Raw genomic sequence first — 19,431 nt, 5'->3', positions numbered from 1 at the left:
AGAGCGCCATGATTCAGTCATGCATTGCTTGGAGAGATGCCGAGATCCTGTGTGGATGAAAGGCATCGTATCAATGCTACATTCGTCCAAATGTATTGGTATATATATATATATTGATTTTCAGGTAGCTGGTTAGTACAGTACAGGGCAGTGTTTAAGGCCGTGGCATGCCATAATTTAAGGTCAATCAACACATTAAATTCTAATGGGATTTTAGTTTATCGCACAGGCCCTCCTAGTGGCCCAGAATACATCAAGTGAATCATATCATAACAACAACAAATACTAACATTAATATTAAGCATTTTATTGTTTTGTAGTGGCTGTGACTGCATACACCAGTCTGTAGAGGGCGTAAACTGTGCTGTATTATATATTAAGCTTGCATTGTAACCTGCCTGGCCTCAAAGACTGCTGGGAGTGCACAGATTCAGCCAGGACATATTTTCTGTCACCCACAAGGTGCGATATAACTTAATATAAAAAGTGTGCAATCAAAACAAACTGTATAGAAACAGTCGACAGTAAAGTGTGAAAATGATGTCTTTCAGTTCATCGTTCCCGTCCTCCGGGCTGTGCTGGAAGGTGAGGAGAGCTGCAGCCGGCGTTCAGCAGCTCTTCATTCTTGTAACAGATTCCTTGAAACAATCATCCTCATCACTTCATTGGTGCCTGCAAGAGAACCGTTTAAAAATGCCACGCCCGCTAATAGGCACAGGACCCCTTTCTGTCATGCACCCAATGAACAAGCACTACAATATTTCTCATTCGCTTTGAAATCAGAAAGAACTAGCAGGCTTCTTGCATACGATATTCTTTATAATCAGCACTAGAACTGTATGGAACACATGACTGCCGCTCACAAACTTGAACCACTTGATCGCAGCACAGTGCTTACCTTCTAATATCTGATGCACCCTGATGTCCCGGACAAACTGCTGCACAGCGTAATCCTTGAGGTAGCCATAGCCCCCATGCATCTGCAGAGACTGGTTACAGATCTGCAGGCAAATGATGTAAAAAAAATGCAATCAGTGCAACAAAGAGACAAGCAATGACTCATATCACAGCAATCGATTTTTGCTCCAACCTGTACTTACAGCAAAGCACTCGTCGGTGGCGAAGAGCTTAGCCATTGAGCAGAGCGTGACGGCGTCCAGCCGGTCCTCCTGGAGCGCCAGCGCCGCCTGCCTCACCATCAGACGAGACGCCACCAGCCTGGTCGCCATCTCTGCCAGCTTGAACTGGAGGAACTGGAACACAGAGCAGCCATAACTCCGCCCGCTCCTTAAGTAACTCAGCTAAGCCAAATAGCAAGACGGCGGTCTCCCTTACCTGGCTGTTGGAGAGAGCCTCCCCAAACTGCTTCCGTACTTTGAGGTGATCCCGTGCGAGCAGGACTGAGGCATGGGCCGCTCCCAGAGAACACGAGGCTGCGAAAATATTAAATCATTTCAGTGCATCAATAAATAGTGGTGATCACTTTGTTTAGCAGCGTGACCACTGACGGTTTACCATGGGCAATTTGGAACAGGACAAAGGGGTAACGCACCTACCAAAGTTCACCCTGCGTTCTCTGTGTTTTCTCAACGCTTTGCTATGCCTTTTCCAAGGCTGTAAAGGAAGCTCACCAATGTTGATGCGTCCCCCGTTAAGCCCTTTCATGGCGATGGTGAAGCCCTGGCCCTCCTCCCCGAGCCTGTTGGCCACAGGGACCACGCAGTCCTCGAAGATCACGGCTCGGGTGGGCTGTGAATTCCACCCCACCTACAGGACAAGGCAAGCATCACACCCTACACCCCTCCAATGATTTCTCCCAGGCTATACGTGGGGTGTATTCAACTGATCTCCACGCTGGTGTATCTAAATGCCGCCGTGCTTTAAATTACTAAATTGGATGGCCGTTTTATAGATTTTCAGGCAAACAGTTTCCAAGTCCCAATATCCAATCTACAAATTGGCACTTTCTTTAAAAGGTTTCTTTAAAAAGGTACCTTTCTCTCCTTCTTTCCGAATCCAAGTCCTGGCGTTCCTTTCTCCACAACAAGGCAGGATATCCCCTTGGCTCCCTTCCCTCCAGTCCGGCACATTACCACATACACATCAGTGTCACCCGCACCACTGATGAATGCCTGGCAACGGCAGACAAACGGGACTGATTAGTAATCTTAGGGACGCCACAGTATTACAGAACATCACAAACCTCTTACAAACTTAAGAGTTTTGCTGAACTGTGCAAATTTACAGCATTTTTACCCAACATGATGTAGGTAAATCACATCACCTTAAAATAAACCGAACGGCGTACAAGAAAATGTTAATTATTATTAACCCAAACATGCATTCAGAACCAACACCGGCACAGCGCATACCTTAGAACCGTTCAGAACATAATGGTCTCCATCTCGCTTTGCCGTGGTCAATAAAGAGGCAGCATCACTTCCACTGCCTTCAACAGAATGGAAAAAATTACAAAGTGATTAAGCAGACCATGCAGCAACGAGGATGAGGCTCTAACAATGGAGCTTGTTACTATATCCGCACAGAAGCCCCGAAGAAGGATACAGAGCACTGACCTGGCTCCGTTAGACAGTAGGAGGCGAATTTCTCCATGGAGCACAGCTGCGGACAGTACCTGTGTCTCTGCTCCTCGCTGCCGAAGGTGTCAATCATCCAGGCACACATACTGAATGGATATTAACAAGAAGAGATGAAAAGCAGAGATCGGGGATCAACCAAACACGCTGCGCTCCTTCAAGAGAAACCGCTGCTTACAGGAATCAAATCAGGAGAGTGTTGGAAGCCAGCTCACTCTGTGTGATTAACTTTCACCATTAACTGTAATCCGTTCACTACAGTGCAGAGGGAAACCCAACGGCAAGCGTGATCAAAACATTGCCATGAAGCATCTGAAAAACATCCCATACAACCAGTTGCTTCAAAACTGGACAGAAAACACAGTTGCTTCCGGTTTTAAAAGATCTGTTATTAAGCACAGGTGTGAGGCAGGGTCAGGGTCAATTTCTGTTTTTCAATTCCGATTCCTTTTTAAAATCAATTCCCAATCTCAAATAGAATTGATATTTTATAGAGACGTCATTGCTGTGATCGTTCCACTGCTTTCATTTGAAGCCAGTTTAATTGACTAACAGTGGCTTGGGTGTAATTATGTGTTGCCGCTGCGAGGAGCTCATTTTAACACTGCTCACTGCGACTGTGCTCACTGAGGTGTTGGAACTGATTAAGGGGAATGGGAACTGGAATTGAAACCATGAAGTGACGCCAGCCCTGCTGTGAAATCCCATTCACTTGTGAATGCTGATGTAGGCAGTGGTGCTGACACAGCCTGTGGACAAGGCTTCAAATATAATGGAGGTGTCCAGCCTGGACAGTCCTGAGCCGCCCATCTCCGGCTGGACGTAGATCCCACCAAATCCCAGCTGAGCTGCCTTCCTCATGGTGTCCACAGGGAAAATTTCCTGAGGGCAGAAAATACAGGATAGAAAATAGACTCCCACTGCATAGCATTTTGAACCATGTTTACTATGTTCAACAAGCCACACACTCCTGAGTGTGTTAGCTATACACACTGGAGCTCATCGAGCTCGTATTCAAATCTGAAGCAGGTGGAACGGCAATGCAACAGAAGACTTATTTCCATCTCTGTGATGGACTGGCAACAGACAAGAAGCAGCTGAGACACTGGGCCCTGTTACAATACAAATCATGATGCACTGGTATGGCACACATTATGATAAGCACACGATAATCTTGATGCATGGTGTGCAGTGAAAGCTGATGGTTGTAACTGGTGCTGTACTGTGGTGTAAATGGTTGGTAAACAGCTTTCCCTCCACGACTGCCTGAATCACATCTAGCATTTAATTTGAAGACCTTCAGATATAATCACTTCAACTGGCTTCTAAACCTGTTATGAAGGGCAATGGATTTGTCCAGCCTTGTTGTCTAGTGTGTTGAAATATATATATATATATCTGTGATAAGGCTTGCCCTGTGCTTTAATAAGCTATGAAAGGGGACCCTATTGTAAACGGCACTGCTGTTCCAGGGGCCACGTTACCTTCTCGTCCCACACGGCCATATGTGGGGCCATTTCATTGGCTGCAAAATCAAAAGCCACTTTCTGGAATTCCTTCTGTTCCTCTGTCAGACCGAGGGAGGCTGTGGAAGGGACAGAGAAGCGCGTCATAAGCGCTGCGGTTACAATCTGTGCATAAAGACAAGAGCTGCGTGGCAGGGTACCAATGTGACGTCACAGCCTGCAGCTGCGTTCGGATGCGCTTGGGCGCGGGGTTAATGTCTGCTGATTAACAGATATGAATTTAGGTTTTGGCTTTTAAGTAAATACAACGCAACAATCGTCTGCACGGCAGGAGGTTTGTAAAATGCCAGAGGTGTTTAGGAGTGCAAAAATTACAGGTTAGCATGTCGCGTTAATGAATAAATAAATGCATTTGTGTCATGCGCTTACAAATAAAAACACTATCGCGCAAACCCACGTCACCAACTGTGAACCAATGAGATTTATCTAACAGGACACTCCTCCGCCAGGCTCTAACCTCACTTCATACAATGCGGTCCTTAGTGATTTTCATTAAAACAACAACAGACCAATATCATTTAACAAGTAAGAAACTACAAAACCACCCCCCGGTACATGATCTCAAAATGTACCGGAATTGTATAACTGAACTGTGCTTTGTCGATGCACGGTCTGTCCTGTCAATGACATTGGTACACTTATTAAGCAACAATGCTGTTTGATCTCATAAAACCATATAAAGAGATGACTGGGTAATGTGTGTAGCTGGCATTTTGCACACGAAAAAAAAAAAAAAATGCAAAAAAATGTGTTGCACCGAGATATTCTCATAGCACACTGGGTGCTAAATAATGCATCCGCGTTCGTGCTGCCGTCTACACTGTGTCACTTGACACCGTGCAAACGTTATCTTTCCACAGTGTAAAGCAAAAAAACAAACAACTAACTCACGATCAATGCACGAAACTACATGTCTTCTGTGAATTCTGTTTGCTGTTAAACCTCGAGTTCTGCAGACATACGAGCCAAGCCTAGATCTTGTCAATAACCTCCCTGCAAACGCCATGGCTGAGGTATAGTGGCTACAGTAAAACAATACTCATTCCTGATTGCACTGCAAGGGGTGTTGGGTGATGTAGTTTTATTTAACTCATTTAAGCGCAATTTAACGTTTTTTTTGTTTGTTTTGTTTTTTAAAGTACGAGCCACGTTGTATGCAACACCTGGTGGAGCTGGATGCTTTAGCGCAACAAGTACACAAATACATAAATAAATAACTGAAAATGAAACGGGGTCACTGCTGAACAGGACGCTGGGGACTGTAGTTCTTTAAAACAACCAAACCCTTTATTATTACTTTCTCTAGTAGTCACTCTTCCCATTTTCACGAGCAAGAAAGCAGTAGCATAAAGCTTGTCCCAAAAAAAAAAAGGTTCAAAAGTGTTCACGTCACAACCGCATCGCAGACGCAGGTGGAAGTGGAGCAGGTAAATCAGCGGCATTGCTGTTGAAGAATGTTTGTAACACATTTAGTTAGCAGAGTAAAGTTTGTATTTTGCAGAAATGACAGTGCAGCGGAGGAGCTGGTTATGAAACTAAAGTGATAGTATAGTATGCATGACGTCATAATGTTGATAAAACAAATCACTACAAAGCGCTTACTGCAATGCACATTTAACTTTGATTACATGCATCAGGGGTTTCCCATATTTGAATGTGGTTTTCTGAGCGGGAATGTGTCATGTGTTAAATACAGATTATTCAGGTAGCCGCTTTATCGATGAAGACACTGGCATCTTGGAGTTAATGTTTACGATATATTTCACTTCTCAGATCTCCGTGTAGGATGCCACCAAAAAGAAAGAGAGTAGAGAGAGCAGCTAAATCAAATACAGGTAAGTTATCAAAATAAATGTTTCTCATCATTCCTATATTTAAAAGAGAATAAAGTAAACACAAAGCAACGTTTTTTTTTTTTTTTTTTTTTTTTTTTTTTTTTAAGGAGTTACAGCTACAGAATACTGAATAATTTGATTGTTTTGCCCGTTTGCAAACCTGTTGGGTGATTCCCAGTTTACTTGCTGTAATGACGAGATTTCGTTTTTAATCATTTTTCTAACTGCTTGCATTTCCCCATGTTTTAGTTCTTGAGAAAATATGTGAAGTGGAACCTTTCAGCTCTTTTAACCGACTCCTTCTGTACGATACCAAGAAGCAGTTTCCAATATGAACAGTAGTGCTTTTGTTCAGTGCAGTCCTTCACCATGGCAGTGGATTAGTTTACAAAATAACAGCTGTGCTTTTTATCCCCAACAAGCCTCCACTTTATAGGTAAACTAAAGGAAAGCTCCCTGGTCCATGCTGAACGGCTTCTATATTGAAGCAACTAAAGGGAGAAGGTGATGTAACATCTCCTGAAGTCCCAGGTTTTCTACACTAACAGAGCAAGAAGAGCCAGCTGCAAAACCAGCCAAGAAGGAGCGACGACCAGATGACTCCCCTGAAGATGCTGCTAAGGAGACGTCTTTGAGAAGCAGGAAGAAGCCAGTAGCACAGAGCTCTGGGAAGAAGACGGACAAGAGTAAAGAAGCCCCGGGCGGTAAAGTGCTCCACAGCTACTGGCTGATGAAGTCAGAACCTGAAAGCCGGATTGAAAACGGCGTCGATGTCAAGGTATAGCAAAACAGCACGTTGTGCATGGGAGCATTGTCCAAGCATCAGAGCTAGGGGCTTGTTAACCTTGCCTTACTGGACTCATAAGAGCCAGAGTCATCAAAGGGGCTTCTGCACCATTATTAAGAGTAGAATGACTGTCTGCATTATCCTTCCAAGATGCATTTTACTACTTTTGGGACCTTGCAGTTTTATTAAACTGTTTAATGTTACAGGTACTTAGCAGCTATCTAAAATGTGATTGGAAACTAACATCACAGACAACGGCAGTAGCAGTTGAGATACGCTGTGCGCTTCACTGCGAATTAAAGAATAGCCACTAGATGGTGGCGTCGTGTTGCATTGCATTCAGGCACGTGTTGTGTATTGATTCTTTTGGATTTTGAACGTTGCAGTTCGGAATCGAGGATCTGAAGGCTCAGCCCGAGCAGACAGGGTGCTGGGATGGAGTTCGGAACTACCAGGTAAGATGATGCACCGATGAAGAGTGCACAGGCAAAAACTGCTTCAGAGGGACAGTGCTGAACTGGGAGGTGCTGTCACTCCCAGAGTAACAGGAGAAGGGACTCCAGGGGAACTCTCACTGCAGCTACTCTGCTTATCAGTCATATTCATAGGGATGGCAGTAAGACTCCTAATGCGGAGCAGTTTCACCCATTCCAGGTTTTAATACGAGCTTGGTTAGCCACAGTGTAGAGGTAGCAAGCAGTGTGTCTTGTTAATCTCTAAGTAAAACTAGGAAGGGATCAAACACTAAGCCCTTTGGATTCAGGACGGGCGATCTCTGAATAAGTGATCCCTCTGCGTTCCCCTTTCTTTGGTGAACATGGCATTATTCACGTATTCTTAATTTCAGTTTTCAGCATGTTTACAGTATTTTAATATAATAAAATATTACCTGTTTCACGACACTTTTTTTTGTCAAAGTTAATGTTACTCGCAGTATCAAAACCTAAAGACACCCCCATGTTCCTGATATGCTCTGAAGGTGCTGGTCTTCGGTGAAGTGGTTAAGACGCTTTGTTTATGAGAGTCTCTGTTTATCTCGCAGGCTCGCAACTTCATGAGGGATATGAAGGTGGGGCAGCTGGCTTTCTTCTACCACAGCAACTGCAAGGAGCCCGGGATAGCTGGACTCATGAAGGTGAGCAGCAGGCAGACCCTTCGTCTCTGTGTGCTTCCGGCTGCGCCTGCTGCTTCTTTATCCGTTGTGCTTTTTTCTCATAGATTGTCAGGGAAGCCTATGTGGACCACACTCAGTTTGACAAGAATGACGTGCACTATGATCGGTCCAGCAAGGAAGATAACCCCAAGTGGTCCATGGTGAGTTGAACAATCAAAATGGAGCTCCATCACACTCTAATGTCCTGCCAGACCAGGGTGCACATTCAAAACAGTAGTTATTAAGAAGCATCCTTATCGTGCAGAAAACGAACACAGAAAACAGCAAGTTTCTGTTCTGGCTTGTTTAGGAAGATGTTTCTCTGGTGAAAGTGTCAGGAGTTTATTGGTGACCGTTGTGAAATGATCAGTTCTGGGTGGCCATCAGGCGTTCAAACGAAACGTTTGCAGGTGTTTTTACAGCTGAAGAGTTGTTCGGTGTTGCTGCAGGTGGACGTGCAGTTCGTCAGGATGATGGAACGTTTCATCCCTCTGGCTGAGCTGAAGCAACACCACCTTGAGCACAAGAGCAAAGGGGGACCCCTGAAACACATGGCTCTGTTCACCCGGGCTCGGCTCTCTGTGCAGCCGCTCACCAGAGGTTTGTGTGGGTGGGATTACAGGTTAAACCCCCCCGGAGCCCTCTGGGACGTGTAGCTGTTTTACATCAGAAACACCATCTGAAAAGAAAAAGGCATTGCTTTATTTATATTTGGCTTCTAGATGCAATGCAAAGCTGACCGAGTGACATAGTTGCAAGCAGGAGGAAGTTACGGGAAATAAACTGGGGCAAAAGCAATTGTTCTTATTTGGCTTATTGTGAAATAGGATTTAATTTGGCGTCTCCGAACACATCTGGCTTTATAAAGAACGAAACTGCATTTATCAAGGTGACTTTATCATTTTTTTCAAAATAGAGGTGCACTGTAATTCTTTTTATAATGCATTTTGATAAATAGAAAAGACAAAAACAGTTGTCCTGTATGTTGAAGGTGGTAACGTGTAGATTTTGGGGAAAATGAAACTTGGCACGTACTGTACATGTTTGCGCATGTTTTTCCTGTGTGCTGAAATGGTTTTAAGTCTGTTTTATTTTACAGATGAGTTCGATTTTGTCCTGAGTCTGGAAGACAAAAAGCCAGTTTAAACCCAGGGTTGAGTGCCATTCTCGTAACCACAGGAGCCTAAGGTGAAGATGAAGACTGCATTGTTTTTAATGGTGTTAATACTTTGCACTGATTGGGGGTGGGGGGTGATCCCAGTCACCATGCAGCCCAGGTAACCATTTGAATGTAACAGAAATCACTGAGCTGAATAAGGACCAGTCCCACATTTCAGCCTAGTATGTGACAGATCTGAATTTCACATTTACTGTAATGTATGTGAAATACAGCATAAAGGTTCAGCTTCCAAGACTGCTGTAGCGCATACACAGGAATCTTGTCTCTAAAGCAACAGTAAAGGCTAAGTTAAGCTACCCAGTCCAAATTTTCAAAGACACCTTTTTTTCTTGCCTGTTTCTGTTTTGCGTGTTTGTGTGTTTCAGGTGTTTTTTAAACCCATTTATTCAAATATAAAGATTTCCTCCAATCTGCAGTCTCGTTGAGTTTGTACGAATGAGTGTTTTGCTGTTGCATGTGTGTGCTTTCAACAAAAGAAAGAGTTGTTGAGACTATAAATAAGATATGAGACAGTAAAACAACTTGCACCAAACCACTTTAGACAGCTCTCTTTTAATCAGAGACATAGGATTAAAAACCAATTTAAAATACAGAATCGCAAAAAAAAAAAAACTATAAGAAACAAGTAAACAGCATACTTATATCTGTATTAACATCTAGATTTGTTTTTTAATATTACCATATAATCTTTATTTCTCTGCTGAAAATGTACAAATTCCCTTTCGCTAAGTGGGTAGTACCTTACAACTCACTATTAAATGGAATATATATTTCATTGCTGAGAACTAATTTTATTGTTTGTATCTGCAGATATACCGGTATATAACATGATTATAATCATAAAAGGGAATGTTGTCTCTAATGCCATGTGTTAATGCAGCCTAAAATTTCAGCGCTATGGTACGCAATGCGTTAAGGGGGCTCTTGCTCAAGAAAGAAAAAATACCAAGAGTAAACAAACATATGTAAATGTACATACAGGGGTTGGACCTAAAAAATAAATAAATAGAAACACCTGCCACAGCATCGTCAATAGGGTGTAGGCAATTGTGAGCAGCCAGGGTGGCAGAAAAGTCTGCATGTTTGTGATACAACTGTACTTGCATATCCTATAAAAGGATTTGACACAAAGTACATTGTAACGATGCATAATAATATTGGAATTGTTTAAGTGCACATGCATTTGCTAAGTAACTACTATGCAAGTACACAGTAATTGCAGACGCAATGTAAAGTGTTACCCAGCCCTGCCCCACTCAACTGATCCTCCGATCCTGACTGGTGCCGTTTCTATGCATTACAGAATAGGACACAATTTGCATCTCAAATGAATCTGTCGGCATAGTTACGCCAAAGTATGCGCTACATATCCCAGGTGTTTCTCGTTTTCCGTCCCCTGTATATATATATATATATATATATATACACACACACACGTGCTCACTATGTCTTAAAACGTATTCTAATCCTTGTCAGAGCAACACTATACTTACCTGCTTTACACAGACAATCACACAACTGGACTGTACTCATGAAGCATGAATGCACCACAATGACAAGGAAGTCCATTAACCAGCTTGCTAATGCCCTGAGATGCATGTATTTGAATAGCTCATTAACCAGCTTGCTAATGCCCTGAGATGCATGTGTTCGAATACCACATTAACCAGCTTGCTAATGCCCAGAGATGCATGTGTTTGTCTTTGTTTTCATGAACTCTAACTGAATGCAAGAACACACACAGCCTTTTCAAGAGAATGGGGATTGAGCAGGGCTGACAGAAAGTACAGGCTCTGGATCTAGAGTCAGGAGATGGGCTGGTGTTACTATCCGGGCAATCACTATGACCGGGTGATGTAGGACAATCCGCTCTTAAATATACGCCAGTGTATGTGCTCTCTGTAACCGAGCTGAAAACTATTGCTTAGACTGGGCAGAATATCTGAAACAGCAGAGACTGGCAACACAGGGTTAACAAGGAACGCATTGATTGTAGCATAAATCTAATTTAAGCGTAAAAACTTTTTTTTTTTTTTTTTTTTTGGCAGATGCATACACTAATAGGCACAAGTATATATAAAACAAAAAATACACTGTCCACTTAAAGGAATGACGGAGCCTTAGATCGTCGAAGTTTACAAGTAAAGACAGAAATGTACGGAAGCTTAATGTTGAGTCTAGTAAAGAGACAACCAGCCTGGTTCTCTTAAATCTGGGATCCCCAATCCTCGTGCTGGAGGGCCATTCCACTCTAGGTTCAATACGTAAGGCAGGTAAATACTTGAGATGGGGGTTTAACTGCGTTCCTGCCAACTGCCCACTCTGTCCTATCAGAACAATAGAATGTTTTCTTACAGTCCCAGTAAATGAACTGCAGAGGGCAGTGATGGCCAGTTATGCTGTGAGTAATGTAGAGGAACACAGTTCTGTAATGCTTTGCGGTTGCTTTAAAACATGGTGTAAGTATGTGTTTGTTTAATACTGTGTTGTAATCTTTTGGTTATAAAATGGAATTACACAGGTGCTTTGCATGTGTACGTTCACACATACGATTATTACTGTTATCATGGGTATCGTGGGAGCAGTTTGGTTATTAGTAAAGGGATCACTCCGGTCTGAAAACACAGTAAGGTAACGTCCCCTCAGCTGCTTTGTAGACAACTTTAAAATGTAAAAAGTGTTTCTCTATTTTTATTTTTTTGCTTGTAAACCAAAACATGGAAAAGTAAATTGTGCACATCAAGCCTAGAAGCTGATGGGATGTACTTTGGATTCCCCCGTGCGATCATAAGCCCTTAAACTGCTTTCTAAAATGCACTCCTCTACACAGCACTGCTTTTATGCATGTAGACACCATGCACTTAGGGCTGGAAGAGCAACAAAGTCGTTATTTTCGTCTTGAAAATACAATTTCAAAGGCTGGGTATACGACTTGAGACCAAGCCGAAAGTGACATAAATTGAGAAAAATTGTACTTCTAGGATTACCCCCCAGTATATGCCATGAAGTTAAAGGAAAACTTTGCTAGGTGGTATATGGATGCCAGTGGAAAGAGAGAGCACACTGCCCTGCCCCCCCCTCCCTCCTCCCTCAAAAATCCAGTAGGCCTGTATTGAGAAAGCATTATAACCCATTCCCTACACTGAGACCTGAACGAACGCCCAGTGACAGAACAGACTGGGCAGTGGAAGCTTCATGCTGGTCTAGTGGGGTTCCAAAGTACATACCATGTCTCTTAAGCCTGACCCTCTCTCTCTCATTGTCAGACCCCTTTTTGTAAGTTAAAGAGAAGGTTCCCTAGACAGTGGTGATGGTGAGTTTGGGCGGGGGTCAGGGGAACGGTATATATTTGCCCCACAGTCTGTCAGGAGAGGTCAAGATGAGGCTGCCGGTTTAGTTCCCATCCTCCTTGGCCTGTGCCTGTGCCTGTGCCTGCATCTTGCTCTCCATGCTTGAGGAGCCCTCGAACCGCTGGGACGCGATGGCTGCCTGGTGGGACATGCTCTTCCTCACGATGTCGCCTTTCCGCCACAGCGTGATTTCCTGAGGGAAATGAGAGCCGGTGAGAATCACTTCCTAAAGCAATGCCATTTATTCATCTGTTTTCAGTTCATTTACCCGTTAAAGTATGGCTGTTATTTGATGAAACTGTGGGACGTGGGGTAGAATTATGTTTTGAAATCATATAAATCATCTCTATTTGGGTTTAAGCTGTCTGTGAAAGGTGATGGACAACATTGGAAACCTGAAATAATCCACAAAATCATTCTGATTTTCAAAAAAACGATCAAGCCCTACAGACAACCATGCAACACCTTAATCACCTAACCCTATCTTTATTAAACAGCACACGTTCTATAACTCTTCTACAGCAGTGCTCCCTCTACTGGATCGTTTGTAAACCTCATCTCAAATCAGAGTTTTCTGGGAATGTGTTAGACCTTGGGGTGCTTACCTTTAAAGCAGGGACATTCCTATATGAACCACACTGTGTGGAAGAAATTGAGCACTGACTGAGTGAGAAGGTAGAGCAAGACTGGAAGAGTTCTAAACTTGCAGTTGTATTGAGTTAACAGTTTTAGCAAACTTGTGTTTTTTTTACGTTGCATTGTTGAACTATGAATAGCTGTAAAGCACACTGGGATTTGAGGCGAGCTCAACCAGTGGCTACCTGCTGTTTGAAGTAGCGCCTCTCCTCCTCGTCTATCAGCACCAGGTTGAGGTAGTACCGCACTGAGAACTTCTTATTGATGTCCCGCATGGTGGGCGTCAACTCGTAGCCAGCCAGGAACAGCCTGATGGGAATGGACTCTCCTGAACACAGCAGAAACAGGGATCACATGCGGTACTGACTGAATGAAAAGAAGCCCTTCATTTGACTACGGTTCTGCTTTGCAATTTTGACTCGGGTATTGTCAGGGTAGGGGGAGGGAATTAAGACTACATTGCGATGCATTTCAATCATAGTTTGCTGCAAAATCAAGATAGTTGTGTTGATCATGTAGAGTGAGACCGACAGACAGACAGACAGACAGACGCGATCAGTGCATGAGGGTCTCTATTTTATGCAAGGGGACCCCAGTCTGGAAAACGAGATCTACCGCCAGGGTTGGTTGGGGTCAATTCCTGTTTTTACATTCCAATTCATTTTTAAAATCAATTCCAATTCCTTCAAAAGGAATTGGAATTGATATTTTAAAGCCACAGTAATTATTGCGACTGTTGTGAACTGCTTTCATTCGAAGCCAATTTAATTGACGGACAGCGATTTCAATTTATTTGATACTCATTTTAACAGGCTTCAATTCTGATCAGTGACGTGCTGGAACTGATTGCAAGGGAAGGGAAGCACCTCTCACTGGTGCTCCGTCCATGATCTCATACTTGGCTATCGTCTCATTCTCGTGGTACACGTTGGGGCCCGTGCCCGTGGTTTCCCGTTTGATGATGTCGATTTCCATGTGCTTGATCTTGATTCGCACCAGCAGGAAATAAATTTTCCCCACTATCACATCCTTTAGGTGGTACCTAAAACAGCAAATGAACAAAAACACATGTAAGCCCAGGACCCGGGTGAGCTGCTGGGAGTCCAGGAAAAGCTTTGTTAATTAACACTGTGCCCCTTTAGCAGTCAGGAAGTTAATTCTCTTGAGTAAACATCTTGAGTGCAAACCTGCTCAGGAGAACACGTCGTGGAGCAAAAACTAAACAGAAAACTCATTTAAGAGCCTGAGCAGTATTTTATTATACCTGTGTAATAAAGTGCATGTACTACTTCCTCTTTAAACTGACCTATTAATAACAGCCATGCCCTGCTGATATGGCTGGAACAGGTGGCTAGATTTGAGGAAGGAAGACCCAAATACAAATAGAAAACAGACAGTGAAACCAAAAGACAGTGAACGTACCTATGCACAGCATCTGAAATAAGACTTCCGTTGCATAGCAGTTTGATCCATGCCTGGTTTTACTATAAGTTTAATCAGACACACCTGAACTTGTTACCTATTCACTGTGGTTAATCAAGCTTGTAGTAATGGGTGAGGAGTCTTAGTTCCATCCCTGCTATAAATAATAATGTGTGCTATGTATTTATTGCTTTTAGAAAAACAGCATTTTTAAATGGGAAATTTAAAAAATACATATTTCATTGTAGCAGAGTACTTAATATCAATGGAATATTTTTATCTTTTTTTTTGTATCAAAATCTATTTGGATCCATTAGGATCACAAGTCCCTGGAAAACAATGTTTTGTACTGTATGTATGTATATTGAATATATGCATTTTATGGAGTGTGTTAAATAGGATAGGACCTTTGCACACTCCTGTCAAGGCGTCCTAGAGCGACTGACAGACTTAGCCAGTCAAGCACATTAAACATCTGTGGGTAGCCCCTGCATTGCAAGGCAGCCATGCATGCATGCAGCTTGCTGTCTTACTTTGACTTGTTGTACTCAAACTCGATGTGCAGGCAGTCCTCAATCCCCACCTCCATCTTGATGGAGGAGTTGAGCTCGGGGTACGTACTGAGCGTGTGCACGACGATGTCCATCTCCTTGCCGACGTCGTTCAGCCTCCGGCTGATCGTCGCTCTCAGGAAGTACCTGGAAAACCAGAAGAGGTCTTGAAAACTCACTGCGAGGGGTACAACTGCACACATTTACATGACAGGACAGCTGGCATGCAACAATCACAGTTACTATCATTATCAGTAGCAGTAGTCGTACTGCACCCCTTCGCTCATCTAAGCCTGAATGCAAACCCCCTCAATAAAACACTGACATACAGAAGCATCGTTGTTTTCTAGGTAGTTATTCCTTCTTCTCACTACCCAAGCAATCATCAGGTTGCATGATGTGCTCACCCATAAAAGGGAGAGGTAGTAGTTACAAATTAATTTCCTAACCTGTGCTAAATAGTTAACCGAACGGCACAATAAAGCTGACACAGTATAGGATTTGTGCAGTATATTTAAAGAGCTAGTCAAGTGGGGTGGGAGAGATGTCTATTTTCATATTTTAGATCTCTAGGACTCTCGATGCGTTTTCCGTGCTGAGTACAAAACATGACAGCTAATCTGCAGTAAGGCCTTTCACCTCACATACATTACACGATACTCAAAGTAATAACTAATCCACGCATGAAACACCAAAGTGAAGGATGAAAGGAAGTGGGAAAACTGAATCGTTTACATAAAGCGTCACCAATCTTTAACTGAACGGTTTGTCTGTAGAGTTAAATTCAAGCAAAGTCCCCAGGCACAGACTTGTTCCGTTTCTCTGAGAGCCCTCGAGAGTTTCAGTCTTCTCACCTTAGCTTCACATTCTGGCCCGTGTAGGACTCGTATGGTTTCTCCACGTGGGTGAACTCGAAGTCAAAGGTCTGAGACTGAGTGAGCTCGCCTGGCCGGGCCAGATCTTTCACCAGGGACACAAACTCATGGTGGTTCCCTCTGTCGTAGTACAGCTCTGGAAACAGCAAGAAGTACAGGTTTAAAAAAACAATGCTCTTCGGCTACAAACACCACGTCCAATGGCACTTGCAGTGACCCAGATAACCAACAGCTAAGTCGTGTGTGTTATGACAGACATAGACACTTCAGCAGAGAGGCGTGGCATTGGCTCATTAGCAGTAGTTTTTAATTTAGACTGAGGGCTACACAGGCAGTGGTATTCATGCTATTTCTACCCATCAGCCACATTCTCAGTTCTGCAGTTCATTGGTTTAGGAAGTAGCTTTTATTAAATGGCTGCGATTCAAGCAAGCAAAACTGACACTGTACAACAATAACTACCGGGCTGCTTCTGGCTGCAGAGTCGTCGACACTACAGTAATTTCAGCTGGGATCACACACTGAATCTGAAGCGAAGGCTTAACGACCCAGTGCAATATATGTGAATGGCACCACCAGCTTTTATAGGGGCTATAATGGTACACTGTACTCATGATGGTACTTGTGTCGGTGTGAAGGTTAAACAGACATTTTAAATATTTACAAATGCGGCTTTATTCACTTTGTGTTTCCTGCCAGATTAACAAATGGGGGAATCCCATGATTATTAAATATGAACGTAAAAAAGGGGCTTTCTGTTCAAACTGTTTGTTTGTTTTTTAAAGGAAAATGCTGTATTACAAAAAAAAGGTTCAAATCAAGCCGCACAGTAAAAACACAAAGCAACAGTACTGCAATTGTTTTCTGGGAAAGACCTACAAATTCAATTTAAAACTGCAGATATATTGACCTATATACAGCATGTGCAATTTATTCAAAACCAGAATACTGCCAAACCACATATACATTAAATCTCATTAGGCAACTATTCACAATCCGTAATGTGTCACTATAATCGGCAAAATATGTCTAACAAATAATACCTAGGTGTAGGAAAAATGTCACATGCAGCCAGAGAACAGTTCATACCATCTAATACTTACAGCAAAGATCAATAAATATACTGATGCAGATTTAACTTGGTTTGTCAAATGTACCGCTGTTCCAAATCTGGTGTGCAGACTGAGTCAGTTAGTGGTGGTATGAAGCAATAACAGTGTCAGTCCTGTAGGACAGTAAAGCCCCTTTACACACCCAGTTTAAACAGCAGGTCTTGGAATTGGTCACACTGTAGACTCTGGTGTAGCTACAATGCATTCACGTGACTGTTCTTCCTGCAGGGCAGGTTTACAGTTAAGTTAAAGTGTCTCATCCAGTGCATGAATGCCTTTCAAAGAAACAAGCAACAGACCCCAAAGAAGAAGCAAGAGAACAGTTTTCTCATCGTCACCTGCGTTTCCAAGCGGTCTGCTTGTCAATGTTATCACTCAGCCTGCACCCAGATCAGCCTTTTGTGTTTGCATGCAGGCTTGAGTGTGAGAGATCCAATCAGATCTAGATCCTGGCAATATGACCGGGGGTGGGAACCCCACGCTACAGCACTGTGCACTAGTTTAAAATCCACCCAGCCTGCTTGAGCAGCATGTGCACCAGCCTCCTCCACCTACAGTACAGCACTGCTGAAGCAGCACATTGAGGCAGCATTACAGTGCTTTGTCAGCAGTGAGACTGCTCAACCTTGACATGAAGAAGAGCGGGTTGGCAGGGCTGCTACTGCTCCAACTCACACACACCCACACCCAAAACAGCTGTATAGTGTGTGAAGTTTCTGGCGCCAGCGTGCCATCACAGCTGTACTTTGGAATGGCACCACCATGATTTTCATTCAATCCAGGCCAGGGTCTCATCATCAATAAAGAGTTAACAAAACACGCCCTGCATTAATTACTATAGTAATCCACATCATTTTTAGTACAGGCGTAGCATCTCCCTATAGAAGTTTACCAAGTATTTTTTTTCCTATGGTTATACTATGCATTTACCATAGTTTATTATTAACATGCATTATCATACCTCTCTATTCTTTACCATGCTTCCACTAGTTTACTGTACTCTGCTATGGGGAACTTTTACAAGGTCTGCAACATGCGAGCTCAAGCAAACACACAATGAGTTTTCACGTCTAACATCATTTTACAAGTTAAAATAAAGACACAATATTGACTGTAGACATAACCCTACCAAAAAGTTAAATGATAACAACACATTGGGAAACTAGGTTTACGTGTGCAGTATCTGTAAAACGGTACTGTGTTTTGGGGTTTTTTGTAATGCAGTACCGTATATAATTTGCCTTGCTAAAACGTCTCTGGAGCACGGTGTTTGAACGAGTGCAGATTAGTAGACTGAAGGCCTTGCAATGACAGCCACTTACCGATCTGCCCAATAAATTCAATTTTGATGCCTTGGTGCTCCAGCCTCTTCCCTGCGTTCTTCAGGGTAACGTTGACTTTTCCGGAGACGGTCTCCCCGTCGTAGAAGAGAAAATACCTGTCCTTCTTCCCATCCTCTGTTTTGTGTTCTACTTTTTTCCTCGTCTCTGCATCATTCAGCACTATATCGATTTCTGCACTTTGACCGAAACTGAAAAAGCTCATTGCTGCACAGCCGTATCCCGTAGCACTATCCTTTCTGTTTTCAGATCAGTCACGCATTCAGATCGCTAGCTCTTGTTCTAAAACACCCACCTGATCAGGGCTGTGATATGCTCTGGGCAGGTGTTTATTTTTGTGTGATAATAATACACTATGCTATCTGATATGCTCAATGTTGCAGTACGGTATATTCTGTATTTCCAGTTCTTACACTGTAACGATGTCTAAGGTCCGGGCAGCTTCCCCTCTCAGTGCGCAGGCGCAACACAGGAGGCGTAGTCCTGCCAACAGCTAATGGGGTCTTCTAGGGCACCACTTTATTATTATTATTGCTGATATCATATTTTAATGAGCTTAACAAGATTCTTACACCGTTTAAACCGACCAGATGTACTCTTAATACTGTATTCACTCGGTTTCACTTTTTTGGTGTCACTTTGTTCTACCTAAATCTAATCACATTTTGCCCTAGAGTTACTGATATCGTCTTTCCCGGTAAAACCAGCAAAATTATTCTGAATTAAAAAAAACAAACAAAAAAAAAAGGTATATGATTAACATATACAATTTAAACCCAGGTCGTTTAGCGACTCCGGATCACTTCCTGTTTGTTTGCTAAACTTAAGAAACTGACCCCCTATACCCGCCATGTTGGCTCAACAAGCTATGAAGTTTATTATCAAAAAACTGTTCCCCTGTAGCCAAAATGGCGTAGTTTCATAACCCCTTTTAGATAAAGATTAAAAAAAGAAAATACATGCAAAACTTTTAAACGTAATATACGCACCAAAGCTTTTAAACTGAGCGACAGCAGCATGAAATAAAAACGAGCAGTTTTAGTGTCAAGGGATGCATTTAGGAAGAA

General features: G+C 42.8%; 3 protein-coding genes across 5 annotated transcripts; 1 reads left to right on the top strand and 2 right to left on the bottom strand.

The window, feature by feature from the left end:
• Positions 1-291: 291 nt before the first annotated feature.
• On the bottom strand, positions 292-5,162 carry acad8 (acyl-CoA dehydrogenase family, member 8). Its single transcript, XM_041242435.1, has 11 exons — positions 5,015-5,162; positions 4,082-4,182; positions 3,310-3,479; positions 2,577-2,686; positions 2,373-2,449; positions 1,995-2,132; positions 1,632-1,767; positions 1,336-1,433; positions 1,101-1,253; positions 899-1,001; positions 292-672 (listed from the first exon to the last, which is right to left on the bottom strand). Exons 1-11 carry the CDS (start codon positions 5,127-5,129, stop codon positions 620-622), a joined length of 1,254 nt encoding a protein of 417 aa, XP_041098369.1. The 5' UTR covers positions 5,130-5,162; the 3' UTR covers positions 292-619.
• Positions 5,163-5,401: 239 nt separating this feature from the next.
• thyn1 (thymocyte nuclear protein 1) lies at positions 5,402-10,008 on the top strand. Of its 3 annotated transcripts, none has more exons than XM_041242445.1 (8): positions 5,402-5,550; positions 5,897-5,958; positions 6,507-6,736; positions 7,132-7,200; positions 7,788-7,880; positions 7,964-8,059; positions 8,309-8,498; positions 8,998-10,008. In XM_041242445.1, exons 2-8 carry the CDS (start codon positions 5,910-5,912, stop codon positions 9,042-9,044), a joined length of 774 nt encoding a protein of 257 aa, XP_041098379.1. In that variant the 5' UTR covers positions 5,402-5,550; positions 5,897-5,909; the 3' UTR covers positions 9,045-10,008. The 3 variants fall into 3 exon arrangements, with proteins under 3 accessions (XP_041098379.1, XP_041098381.1, XP_041098380.1); XM_041242446.1 differs by having other exon boundaries at positions 5,404-5,550; positions 8,348-8,498; XM_041242447.1 differs by lacking the exon at positions 8,309-8,498 and having other exon boundaries at positions 5,403-5,550.
• Positions 9,612-18,818, bottom strand: LOC121309487 (vacuolar protein sorting-associated protein 26B-like). Its single transcript, XM_041242444.1, has 6 exons — positions 18,347-18,818; positions 15,892-16,048; positions 15,020-15,184; positions 13,931-14,106; positions 13,250-13,392; positions 9,612-12,621 (listed from the first exon to the last, which is right to left on the bottom strand). The coding sequence occupies exons 1-6, from the start codon at positions 18,567-18,569 to the stop codon at positions 12,472-12,474; spliced, it is 1,014 nt and encodes a 337-aa protein (XP_041098378.1). The 5' UTR covers positions 18,570-18,818; the 3' UTR covers positions 9,612-12,471.
• Positions 18,819-19,431: the final 613 nt, after the last annotated feature.

Source organism: Polyodon spathula, unplaced genomic scaffold, assembly GCF_017654505.1.
Source record: "Polyodon spathula isolate WHYD16114869_AA unplaced genomic scaffold, ASM1765450v1 scaffolds_1290, whole genome shotgun sequence".
Classification (NCBI taxonomy): Eukaryota; Metazoa; Chordata; class Actinopteri; order Acipenseriformes; family Polyodontidae; genus Polyodon; species Polyodon spathula.
This window is presented reverse-complemented; position numbering and strand designations above follow the sequence as displayed.

Bases quoted from the DNA above. Each gene is read 5' to 3' on its own strand.
- acad8 (XM_041242435.1), bottom strand. From the start codon at position 5,129: ATGGCGTTTGCAGGGAGGTTATTGACAAGATCTAGGCTTGGCTCGTAT. The intron at 2,687-3,309 runs GTGAATGGGATT...ATATCCATTCAG, and splicing joins GCCTACATCAGCATTCACAA to TATGTGTGCCTGGATGATTG. The intron at 1,768-1,994 runs GTACCTTTTTAA...CTTGTCCTGTAG, and splicing joins TCGGAAAGAAGGAGAGAAAG to GTGGGGTGGAATTCACAGCC.
- thyn1 (XM_041242445.1), top strand. From the start codon at position 5,910: ATGCCACCAAAAAGAAAGAGAGTAGAGAGAGCAGCTAAATCAAATACA. The intron at 6,737-7,131 runs GTATAGCAAAAC...TGAACGTTGCAG, and splicing joins AAAACGGCGTCGATGTCAAG to TTCGGAATCGAGGATCTGAA. The intron at 8,060-8,308 runs GTGAGTTGAACA...AAACGTTTGCAG, and splicing joins ATAACCCCAAGTGGTCCATG to GTGTTTTTACAGCTGAAGAG.
- LOC121309487 (XM_041242444.1), bottom strand. From the start codon at position 18,569: ATGAGCTTTTTCAGTTTCGGTCAAAGTGCAGAAATCGATATAGTGCTG. The intron at 16,049-18,346 runs GTAAGTGGCTGT...TGCTGTTTCCAG, and splicing joins TGAATTTATTGGGCAGATCG to AGCTGTACTACGACAGAGGG. The intron at 14,107-15,019 runs GTAAGACAGCAA...TTGCTGTTTTAG, and splicing joins TTTGAGTACAACAAGTCAAA to GTACCACCTAAAGGATGTGA.